Source organism: Limanda limanda, chromosome 11 (assembly GCF_963576545.1).
Source record: "Limanda limanda chromosome 11, fLimLim1.1, whole genome shotgun sequence".
NCBI lineage: Eukaryota > Metazoa > Chordata > Actinopteri > Pleuronectiformes > Pleuronectidae > Limanda > Limanda limanda.
In genome coordinates, this window is record NC_083646.1 from 27091362 (window position 1) to 27103846 (window position 12485).

Here is a 12485-nt window from a genome sequence, read left to right on the forward strand (position 1 = left end):
GGCTGGAAAGGAGAATCAGTGGGACTTGAGAGTGGAGTACGGATGGGGCAGATGCACTCGCACACACACACACACACACACACACACACACACACACACACACACATACACATACGTACAAAATGATGCACACATGCTCTGCACACATACAGTCACACATTAGCAGACAAACACACAAACACACAAATCATCACCATCATCACACTGGCACATGCCCAGGCAATTATTTACAGTAACATCCAATTACATATGCAAGAAGGAACCCCAGGATAGGACCTCTCTGTAGCATAGTTGCTAAATGACACACACACAGACAATCAAATATGCATTACACATAAACAGAATAACCATTAAACCATAAATATCAACAATTGGAAGTGCAAATATTCTGATTTATGTCTGCATTTAAAGGTGGCCTGTGCCTTCCATCTGAAAGTTACTCTGTCTTGGATATGGCTTGAAAACACTGCACATTATCAGGACTAACAGGATTTGAATTTCTGTGTTGGACACACAAATAATTTTGGCACAAAGAATGTGGCTTCATCTAATGAAATAATGGGCCCAAATTTTAGGCGGAGAACCAATTTGTGATTGCATGCATCAATTATTTCTTGGGTTTAAACCAATATCGGGGCCAGGGTCTCTTCAGATGGGTAAAATGGTAATTATCTGGCCTGCTCTCCCTCGCTCAATGTCATCCATATATATTTATCAATGGTTTTATCGATTGCTTTCATGTTCTTATATTAAAATATATTAAAAGGGAGGAGCAGCCAAGCTAATTTTATTAAATATAGCCCTTTAAATCTTTAAATCTTTTTTAGCACAGATTTACATGACACTGTTGTTGTTTGTGTGACTTTGATGGGGAAAGTGTGTAATGCTGTGGCAAAACAAAGACACAACCATCGTTTTAGTGCTATTTCTATTTTCCTTAGCCTGCACTTTCAAAGTTTCTGTGTGCATGGCTGGAACTCATTGCTGCCCACAGCTCCATGTATTAGATGTGACGCACCCAGTCTGTCAGGTAGTCAGAGCTATTACAGCCACAGACAAGCGCCGCTGTTTGAGAGATAATGCATGGTTGACTTGATCTACAAGTGAACCTGACATTTTGCTGTCCTTACATCACAACACAACTACCCAAACTGATATGGCAGGTCCCCTGATAAGCAGAGCAGGACTCACTGATTTGCTTTGTGCTCACTGTAATGGCTGCACGGTTTCCTCAGACATGCCCAGGGTACAGTGACGAGATCAAAAGAAACACAGAGATCATTTGCAGCGTAAATCATTGTAGTTGTAGTTTACAATCAGACTATTTTAATTTCAAATATTAACTTTATTTGTATACATTGCATAGCATTTTTATTCATGAATACACCATTGTTACAGTTAATTATTCTGAATCATAAACAACAGTTAATGACAGGAACAGTATTTTCTTGAAATTAAGACCAGACTTCTTGTAAATCCTGTTGTTGGATCACATGGATCTATGATCTGGTCTTTATCAAACAAATCAAACACTATCAGTCTTTTGTATAATTTCAGCTCTAGTCATATCGACACTGTTATAATGCTACACTTCTAACTCAACCACATTTATTACAATTATAGTTTCTAACCCCTGAAATGATAACATTTTAAAATAAAATATCTATATAGTTATCAGCGCTAACTTAAAACTATATTATATGAAGTAGTTAAAATATCTCCACCTACAAAAATAAAGTAAATGCTACCTTAATCACTATACATCCGTATCACAATCCTACAATAAGTAATTGAAGTGGTTATTAATACTTTCAATCACTGAAGATGGTATAATATGTAACTATATTTGACAACAAGGGCCAGCAAAACAAGTACCTCTACTTTGATACTTTATGTGGGCTACATTTAGCTGACATAGTCTGATAGCTAATACTTGAAATAAGTAGGATTTTTAACACTAGTATTTTTAAATGCAACAAAGTATTATTTTGTGCTGCACAGATATGCATGAGATTTCAGTCCGAACGCAACAAAGTTAGAAAACATCCATGTTTAGTATTTAATTTCCAGCCTCTATAATTAATATTACAACAATGCTTTTTCCCCTAGTCATGTCCTTCTGCGTAAACCTAAAAGAGATTAAGATTATCCTACAGAGTTCACACTTAAACATGGTTCAGTCCGCACAGATGCTGCAGATGTGGCCATGCTACTATAACTATAAGCTCTGCTGTAACTGTAATATGTATACAAGCATTCAGCAGAGCAGCAGCAGTGAAGTCCTGAAGTCCACAGGGCTGAGTGGTGAGCTGGATGTCCCTGACCCCTTCACAACTCTCTGGGTGTTAACTGTCAGCCAGTGGCCCATCACGCAGTCCCAATAACAAACTGTCACACTGGAGAGATGTAGTATCTGTGTGCTTATGGTTTCTGTATGTCATAAGCACACAAACAGCTTAGTATGGGCATTAACATTCATGAACAACTGTTCCATTTGGGATAGCTTAACACTTTAACAAGTCACACGCTATCACTTACACGCTTATCTCAGAGTTTTATAAATAGGAATTTCTACATGAAACAGATTTGTGGAGATGATGCCGTAGCTGTGATATACCTCAGCAAAGCCAGGTTTCAGTTTTTACACAACGTTAGTCTGACAGGCAACAATAGTCAAGCTCACAAGTCTCTGGCTTCACACATATTGCCCTGTATTACAGTTTGCAATATGTCTTCCCAAATGAATGATTATCCAACACTTCAATACACAGCAGACCTCTATTGCAGGCGAGGCGCATGAGGCAGAAGAAGAAAAAGATGCAAAACGAAAGAAAAGTGAAAGAAAGTTGAGTGATGCCAGCTGCTTTGCCATCTGTCACTGTCATGGCTGTAACTTATGATATGTTGAAACAACTTTCTTGAAAAGTGGTGCAGATAATTCTCCATTGTTTCCATTTGCAATCCCCTCGTCGTCTTTGTATTCCAGGACAAAGTGAGTACAGAGCAGGGTTTGGTGGAAGTTGAACCGAAAATTGACCAGTGCCCCTGCTGTGACTGCAGAAGTAGCAAGCAGGTGTCTACGTCAGATGTTCTTGATGTTGTAAGATTGTAATTATAATCATAAGATTTATTTTCAATGCCACCAGCTCTTGTTCGATGTGAAGAGTGTACACTGCAGTTAGTCACAAAACGACTTATTTAGTTTTTTGTGTTTATTTTAATTTTTACATTTTAAATACATGTTATAATTTGGACCATATGGCCTCAATGTTGCACATTCCAAACAAAAATGGTGGTTATGGTGGAGGGCTCAAGCCTCTGTATCCAGGGCGACAATGCTACCAGGTGGGGTAGCGTGCGTCCTGCATATCCTCACTGTCTCCCAATTTGTCCTATCAATACTGTCTTATCAAAAAAAGGATGAAACGCCCTAAATATATCCTAATCCTACTTATATCACACTATATTCCAGGTTGCCTATCCTTTTTTAAGAATTTGAATTATTTAATATCATCAAAGCTTTTTACAAATCAAGACTTGATGATCTAACAATGACTATAAACAAATACTGTTTACATTAAAAATCAAACAAGGTGTGATCTTAAAATCAAAATTCAAATCACGCTGTGTGTTATGAGAATCATGCCATCCCTCTTGGTGAAGGAAGCGGAGTGGCACAGAGGCAGTGAATTAACTCTCTCAGAGAGAGAAGGACAGCCGCCCTGCAGGGAGGCAGACCCCTGCTGGTAGACCTTGATAAGTCCTCACTGTCCCCTGCCCTGGCCTTAGCCCTCTGATCCTAGTTGGCTCTCGGCCTCCAAAAGACAAAACCCCTGTTTATATGACTCTGGACGAATGAACAACCAAGCAGAAAAATAGAAGCCTTCTGACCCCCAAAAAAAGGGTTAGCATTGAAGATAAGAAAGCTGATAGGTGCTGGAGGAGATGAAGGTCTGGACAGTGTCCATTCACTCCGTGGTGGTCCAGCAGCGCCTCATTAGATGGATGTGTATGAAGCTGTCGAAGCAGGAATATTATACCACGGGGTCGTCAGCAAACTAATTGGGTAACAAAGACCACTTCCAGCTCGGGAAACCCATCTTTTAACAGTGCATGTGCTGAGACTGAGATAAGAGAGTTCACGTCTAATGCATTTAGCGAGGGGCAAGTTCACCATCTTTATCTTATTTACTTAACTTGCTGTAAATATTGTTGGTCTTTGACGGTGGATTTAGTGAGACCCCATTTCTCAGAAGTGCACTCAGAGATCAAACTATGGAGCACTGCAGAAAAATGTAGTCGATCAGGTGGTATGCAAAACACACATACCTTTGTTCAGTTTGTTCATCATTAGCACAAAGTTACGTCTGAGATGCGTGTCATGTATTTCTGCCTGTTCTTTGCCTCGAGTGTTTCTTTTAATTAATTATACTTTCCATCATGTTTATAAAAACACTGATTTGCACAGAGCTTGGGTTTTTCTTTTAATTATTACGAGCCACGATTGGCTGCACTAACTGAGAGGGTCCCCTGAAATACAAAATCAAATACATTATATACCACACAATTTATAACTCCACCAGAGAAGAGAGGAGAGTTCAAAAGAATATTAAAATCCAATACCTAAGGAGCACTGAGGTTTATCTAAAGTCAGGGGCTTTATTCAAGCATCATGCCTTCTATTTTATTGTTGTCTTTATTTACTGCCTCTGACTGATCCAAGTCTTCCATGTGTGGTTATGAGAGCAGGGATTTGTTGTGACCCCATTGACTGATTGACTCCTGACTTCCTTTTTCTTCCTCTTTGAAAAAAATCCCCCCATCCGCATGTTTATTCCCAACAGAGAAAGAGTAGTTCTGTCCAGAGAATACGCTACCTGCCGCCGTGACCCCCAGGGGCCATGGTAATATCCATACAGGTGAACATTACCGGCTCCAGGTTCCCTATTATGTTCCCTTGCAGAGCTTCTCACTGCTCCAGGAGTCAGCCCCAACTTACATGCAAAAGATCAAACAAGTCCTTCCCCAATTGAATTCAAATGGGAAATTTCGAATAATTCAAATGGTGAGCAGTGAAGCGACAGGACTGTTCTGTCCTCTGACCAAAGCCAAACACAAGAAGTACATGACTCTACCGCCAAGACGTGATTAAGTCCTGGAGCACACACATTACAAAGTCAACTTTCTCTTGTTTACAACTTTAAATGACTCAGGACGTACACATTCCAGAGTTATGGCACTGAATTTAACACCCTCCACTACAAAGACAGTTGGCGACATTGTAATTTGATGCTGAAGGGCTAGAGATGGCTGGAAATAAAGATGATTCGAATAAAAGTTCCTCCTGGATGAGTAGAGAATGGTGCAGGTGATGTATAAATATAAAAGGAAAGGAGAGATGGCAGAGAGAATATGAGAGGGGGGAAGTAAAACGAAGGAAACGAAAAAGGAAGGACAGAAGTGGTGAGATAAGGCTAGGAAATGAAAAAGGAAAGGAAATAAAAGGTAAAAAAAATGATGTAAAGGACAGGAGAGGAAGGGATAGAAAAGGAAAGGGACAGAAGTGGAAATGGAAAAAATCAAAGGGAAGGAAGAAAAAGAAAGGAAAGGAAGGAAGGCAGGGGTGGAGAAAGGGGGTTGCTTGTCTTCAGGGCAGGTAACAGCTTACACTAAACTGTTTGGCTTTAGAGTTGGAGCACCTCAGTGTGCCTGAAGGTCTTGAAGGTTGGATTGAGTCTCCTCTTCCTATGAATCTCTATTCTACACTCCTCTTCTCCCTGATTTAGAAAGAAGCATATGCTATTTTTTTATTATGCTTAAAAATATTACAAAATGTTCTACTGATAATTCTACATTTTCCCTTAATCAAAACCCAGAGCAGGCAATGATTAATCTGCCCTATTACCAATCTTTTATGTCTTAGAAAAGTCACTGAACATACAGTTATCATGCAATACCACCCATAGTCAACATGAAAACAGCCACTGCGAGCTTTTAAATGGAGTGAAATAAGCAATAGCTAATGCAGCACATGAACTTTGATGCTTACAGTCCAGTCAGCAGGATAAAAGGTGATTTAAATGAGAAAATATTTATTCCCCATAGCGCCGCCATGATAGCAGCAGCCAAATAAAGGGACATGCGCACAGTGATGGGTGTCCCTTTAAAGATTCCGGGAACAGCAGTGACTCTCTCTCTCATTTTAATCGATTTTAAAATGAAAAGTCAATTTAACAAAGTTGAAAAGAGAAAGATGGGCTAAGGGAAGAAGAAAAAAAAGCATTCTCTTGCACTCAAGCAGTAAACTAACCGCCGCACAGAGCAGGCAGAGATTTCAGCTGAATTATCTCCCACCTCACATTTGCTCTTAGGCAAGCAGTTTAAAAGCCAAGCGATTGAGCCAGTGATCCAATTTGAAATGCAGAAATGATTAGAGCAGCTTGCCTCATTTCATATCGAAATTCTCTGATTTATGACAGAGCACCAGCCAAGATCTATCTCTAAAGGGAATTAGTGTGCAATTCCTGCATATTTCTGTTATTTAGTCTCCCAATAGCAGATGCTATAGCCTCAGAGAGAAGGAGATAGGGGGGGTGAAGAAGGAATGAAAGCAGTATGTAGGTATCTTTTCATTTCAGCAGATGTAACCGTGGCCATTTAGAAGAGGAGAAAATGACACAAAAGCAGACTTGAGAAATGGAGGTATATCCCACTTTATGTAGGATGTTGACGCGGAGTGTTATTTCAGGGCACAATGAAAAATATGCAGCTCCTAACTAAGCATTTACACAGTTTCCCTCAGCGTGGATATAGTAGAGGGAGAATACAGACGGTGAGCTTGGCTTTGGCCATTTTATTCAACAAAAAAAGACCCTTGCAACTCAGCCATCCTTGAGGCTAAGAAAATATTAATACGCGGAGCGATAACGAGAGCTGGAGGAAAATCTCCCTTAATGAAATTTCCAGTTGACCACATGCAATTTGTTTCATCGCAGTGAACAACTAATTGCAATGGACGTTATCAAGGTGTGAGTGTGCTGTCTGCTGTAAACTGACTGGTAAAACAGGTACAAATCCTTTATCCTCACTCCCATGTTAGAAACAGAGAACATATAAACTTGACATAACCCATAACCATAAGCTTGTTTTTTTTGGTATATTTATACTGCTGCTGGTGTTGACTGAACAGGATGAGACACTTTAAATGATTATTTGCTGCAGCATGTATTGTAGTGTTAAAAAAAAATTGCAAAATGTTTTTCTTAACAAGTCAAGGGAAAAAAGTAGTTGTTTATTGAAGAAAAATAGACAATATTCAAAATATGTGTGTATACTATTATCCACTGAAATATTTCAACTGGTGTTTTTGTTTCAAAATGGCACTACTCCATAGCGAGTGGGTGTTGAAAGCAGGATATAAAGCCAATGAATGTCTTGAGATATTCAGACAGAGTGGTTTTGATCTCTCAGTTGTCTAAATCCCGCAGCTGTGGGATCAAGACAAGATACAGTGCCAGTCAGTGACCTTGGCGGAGGGAGGGGGGAAGGAAAAAAAGAGTTGCGATGAGGGAAAATAATCATTCTCACCCAGGTTTGTATCGATTTCACCTGCCCTGACCATGAAGCGGGTTAAGAGTAGCCAGTGGATGTGAAATGGTCAGCGGTGATATCATTAGCTTGTTGTTTACACAGGGAAGCAGGGAGTTAGAAGAAGGCTGAGTGTCACAAGCCACTTTCTTCTTCACCTCCTTCAGCTGATCAGAGGATCATGGTATCAAGGAGGGATTAGCAGCGACTTGGGATTTGTGTGATTGGTTAATTTATTGCGGTGATGGCAGGTCTTTCATCTATGGCAACATTTAATCAGCGCAGCCACAGAGGCTATTACAGGTTAGCTCCTTTCTGGAGTCAGTCCGGCTGTGCCATCAGCTCTATCACAATTCCCCTGAAATTTCCAAATTATCTGGAACAGGCTTTAGCTTCTCAGTAATAAAAATTAGAACAGATTCCTGATAGAAGCTTTTGCTCACACAGGGCCAATTATAAATAGTACAGCCCTGCCTTGGAAGAGGGAGAAGGGGAAGGGGAAAAAATTTGAGTCTGAGAGATGTGCACGGAACTTATCGTTCAGCCCCTGCTCCGCTCTGATCCAAATCCGTGTGGCTGAAAATTTATATTAGATTTTATCACAGAGGCCTAAGTCTAGAAAAATCAATGAAGGTTATCTTTTATGTTGCAGCAACTTGTGGAAATATTGATTTTCATTTTATAGCGAATTTGGAGCATCAGTTTGTAATCACTTCCTCGCTGACTACACTGTTTTGGTCACTGTATCTCTTACACGAGGAACGGTAACAGAGCTCAGGAAAAAAAAATTACGGAGAGAGTATTGAAACCACTGGAGTGAAGGCAGTGGGTGGATAAACCATAACACACTACACAGAGAAGAAGGCCAGAGGGGATTTTACAGGCTCTGACAGTGATAATAGACTGTAAACTGATATTAAACACTGTATCTCTATGAAAAAAATTGTCACATATATATGTATACAATTTACTTGTGTACTATTATCTAATATCTATTACAAATATATACAATGATTAAACAATAAATATAACTGAAAAAAAAGATTATATTCAGTTGTTTTTTTTACATTTTTGACATCATAGACATTTCATTCAAAATTTGTAAACAGAAAAATGCATCATTTTTGTTTTGTTTATTTTTAGCTATTTTTTAGTTTTTATGCAACTGACATTAATTTATCCATTGGGGGTCAGCATATTTTACAGACTCCACTTAGATTGCAGCTTTGGACAGGGAAGAGCTTCCATGCGTCACATCCCCTGGCTGTATGCTGTTAGGTTTTGAGGAGAAAAGTGAGTTTGTTTCCATAAAAGCATTTCATCATATACTCCCGCGCTGCAGGGAAATTGTAATTTTCTGGCTGTCAATCTGCATTTCTTCTGGCCTCGGACACTCAGACCAGCTGATCCGGTTGTACAAATGTTTTCATTTGCATTTGCAGACCTCCTCCCCGCAGTGACGCCACTCCGTCTTAATCCTTAATATGTTGTGTGTGCAGTTGCTCCCCTGCATGTCTTTGTCTTTGTGTCGCCTGCTACATGCAGCATGCTCGCAGATAACATTGGCCACCATTGTCACTATAGATGCATTATGTAAATTTGCTCCGAGGCTGCCACGGGTTGTTGCTGCTCCGTTTCCAGCGAAAAAAGAAAAGGAAAGAAAAGAAAACAGAACGAAACAATTGACAGTCAATTCAAAATAATAGACAATATAGCCATCATCCGAATTTCTAACTTTCTGTTAAAATGATAACTAAAGGAACATGTGTGATTAGTGAGATTATTTCTTCAGATTTGTAACAGTGGGAAGGTGTCTGGTTAATGTGGAATTGTGTCCCTGTTGGTTACATTAAGAGCAGCTGGAATATCATGAATTCCCAGAGTCTCAGAGGGACGGCGGAGGGGCCTTTCGCTGCTGAATAAGAGATGGCTCCAGTCTGGAGATCTAAGAAAGGGTTAATCTGATTCCCATTTCAGATAGTCGCCGTAGCAACAATCGGCCGGTCTGCTCTGCTCCTTTGACAGGGGTGTGAGATTTTCAGGTTAGCCAGATAGAAGACTTTATTGTGAGGCTAATTTGAAATGTGAAATCGCGGATGGCTTAAATTACAGAGGTCCTCTCTCATCTGCTGCCAGGACGGGATAAGAAGATGCCAGAAGAAGGAATAAGAATATCAATAGACACAATTTACTGTCTCTGTTTGATCAGTTTGGCACTGTAGTTTGCCAATGTGCAGAGCTATACATATGAGCACTATTTAGAAAACTGCCTTTTTTTAGTGTGTACATTTGTCTTCCTAATTTTGCAGACAAAATCCAAACAGATTCTTATCGTCTCTCTGAGATGTATTTGGTGCTGGTGAATAATTCTCTCTCTAAAAAAATGTCCTCCAGCCTCCGACTAGATAGAGTTCATGGAAAGAGAAATGGGCAAGTGGTGGAGGTGGAGGAGGAGGAGGAGGAGGAGGAGGAGGAGGAGGAGGGGGCATGCAGGCGCACTGCCGGAGCACAGTGCTCATCTCTTGTGCATATCTGTGCCAATTCAGACCTTTAACATGCTCAAGTGACATTTGCATTTATCCTTGAAGGTTGTTGCCTTTTGCGGGGGAGAAATAAGTGAAAAGCACGGGAGAGGACTAGTGTTTTTCTGTTGCATTAGGCAGATGGACAGTGTCCTGTCGCCGCCTGCCTCAGATGGAAAAAGAAATGAAGTGTCGAGATTGCACCCCAACCCATTTTCTCTTTGCTAAACTATTTCTGTAACATCCTAATGAAGGAGGGCCCCGGGGTTCAGAAGTAATGGCCTTGAAATACTGACATTTTGCCTTTGAGTAAAAGCCTACTGTACCCAGCTGCCTGAGATGTTGCTACCAATAACCCCCCACCCCCACTCATATAAAAAAAAAACACAACACCATCAACACAACATTTTGAAAGAAATAAAAAGAAAAAGAGCAACAAAATGAAAAAAACCAGAAAAAATTATACGAGGATAAATAGAGGTAGTGAATCCGGTGACAGTGCCGCATGTGAATCTATTATGGTGGATGGTGTACTCTGTTTTGTTTTTTCCTTTCTGAGAAATAGAACTCCACTTTTGACCTCTGACCAGGAAGAAAAATGACCTTACACATTCAGAATAATTTTCCAGCATATTATGAAAACTCTAACCTCAATCGCCCTTTGAAATGGATACTGATTCTTTTTAAATTCTTTCCTGCATGTTTCAGGAAATAGTGAGATCACGGTGATAGCGAAGCACAATGTGCCCAAAGTTCACTGCAGAACACTTGCTTCCTCCTCTCGGAGAGTCCCCAGTCTTTTTCCTTTTTTTTTGTAAATAATACCTGAGATGTTCGTGTTAAACCAAAAGATCTGATGCTGAATCATTGGGTTCAATCCTGCATGAGAATTCCTTCTTTTTTTATACAATGCAGGCTCTCGCACCGATTTGTCACCACTCCAACTACGGCTGCAGAACACACACACACACACACACACACACACACACAAACACACACACACACACGCACACAACCTGCCCCAAATCTTCTCAGCAATGCAAAAAAGGGGGATCGGGTGGACTTAAGTTACGTGCTTCATAGTTTGTGAAATTGTCTGTTTATGGCCATTCAGAGCAGCTGTGGAGCACAGCTCAGTGGTTATTAATGTTTCTTTAATCAGCAAAATAAGCAAATGATTAGTATTTGTTATCTGTTCCTGTCCAGAAGACGAAGAGCACGGTCCCGGTGGTGCTGAGCGCCGGCCCCAGGTGGCTGCTGGATGTGACTTGGCAGGGAGCGGAAGACAACAAAAACAACTGTGTGGTGTACAGCAAAGGTAAGCAAGCAGCGCCGGCATCCTGTTATCTCTCCGCAGCGCAACACACCACGGCACCGCGGCAAAGACACTGACAATTCTCCATCCCCTCCTCTCCCGCCTGTCTCTCTCTCTCTCTCTCCTCCCTGTCCTCTCTCCTTCTCTCCTACTTTTTCTCTTCTCTTTCCCGCTCTCCTTGCTTCTCAAAGTCACAAACACACACAAAAAAATTGTGAGTGCACAGCTGCAAGGACGCACAAAAAGACATACGTGCACACCGCTCCCACACCATATCTGTTTCTCTCATCCAAAGAGTAATTTATATCGCTATAACTCTGATTAGGAACTGAGAAACATCACTTGACACACAGAGTTAATGGTCTTTAGATTTCACAAGGTAATTAATGCCCCCATTTTTTTCCCTCTTTTATATTAAGTGAATCCCTATCTCAGAGTAGATAGCAGGCAAAGCACGAGTGGAGATGGGTTTGCCATTTTGCTTCATTTGTTCTCTCACTAATTCGGCAAAGCTTTAGCTGTATATCTTTAATAAATCAGACATTCATACAAGCCCCACTAGAAATGGATTTATGTAAATATGTAGGGGGGGATATGTGTCATGGAATCCATGTTGTTTATTCAGAATTGACCCTAAAAGTACCAAAAACACAAATAACCCATGGACATTTCGATAAATTCCTGAATCTGCTGCATTGTGTCCAGAGGAGACCCTCATTAAAACAGCCCAACATGGATGTGTAGAGCTCACTTTGTTGCACGTTGAATGGAGGGGGGGTGCTTAAACTGTGTACAGCCCTGACACTGCAGCCTGTATAGCTTCACTTCTGATGAAAGCACCAGACTTCTACAGCCTATAATTGGGTCTTGACGGGTGTTAACCAGGGAGACAGAGCAAAAATAAATACGTAAATAAAGATGTGTTTTGGATTCCAAAGAGTGAGGGAAAGGGGGCTCCATTTATCACTTTTCAAAAATGATTACCCCGTGACAATACCCCCAAAGCTGAAATGGAGCTTCCTCTCCCTCAAAGTGTATAAGTGGCAGGAGTGGGATTTGCA

At 40.6% G+C, this 12485-nt stretch overlaps 1 protein-coding gene across 1 annotated transcript in view; it reads left to right on the forward strand.

Moving 5' to 3' along the window:
- The window catches only part of zfpm2a (zinc finger protein, FOG family member 2a), a 114327-nt gene that overhangs the window by 60132 nt on the left and 41710 nt on the right, over positions 1-12485 (forward strand). Inside the window, exon 5 of the mRNA XM_061081875.1 lies at positions 11316-11427. Within this exon, the coding sequence (XP_060937858.1) occupies positions 11316-11427 (112 nt within the window). The remainder of the gene's footprint in view (positions 1-11315; positions 11428-12485) is intronic.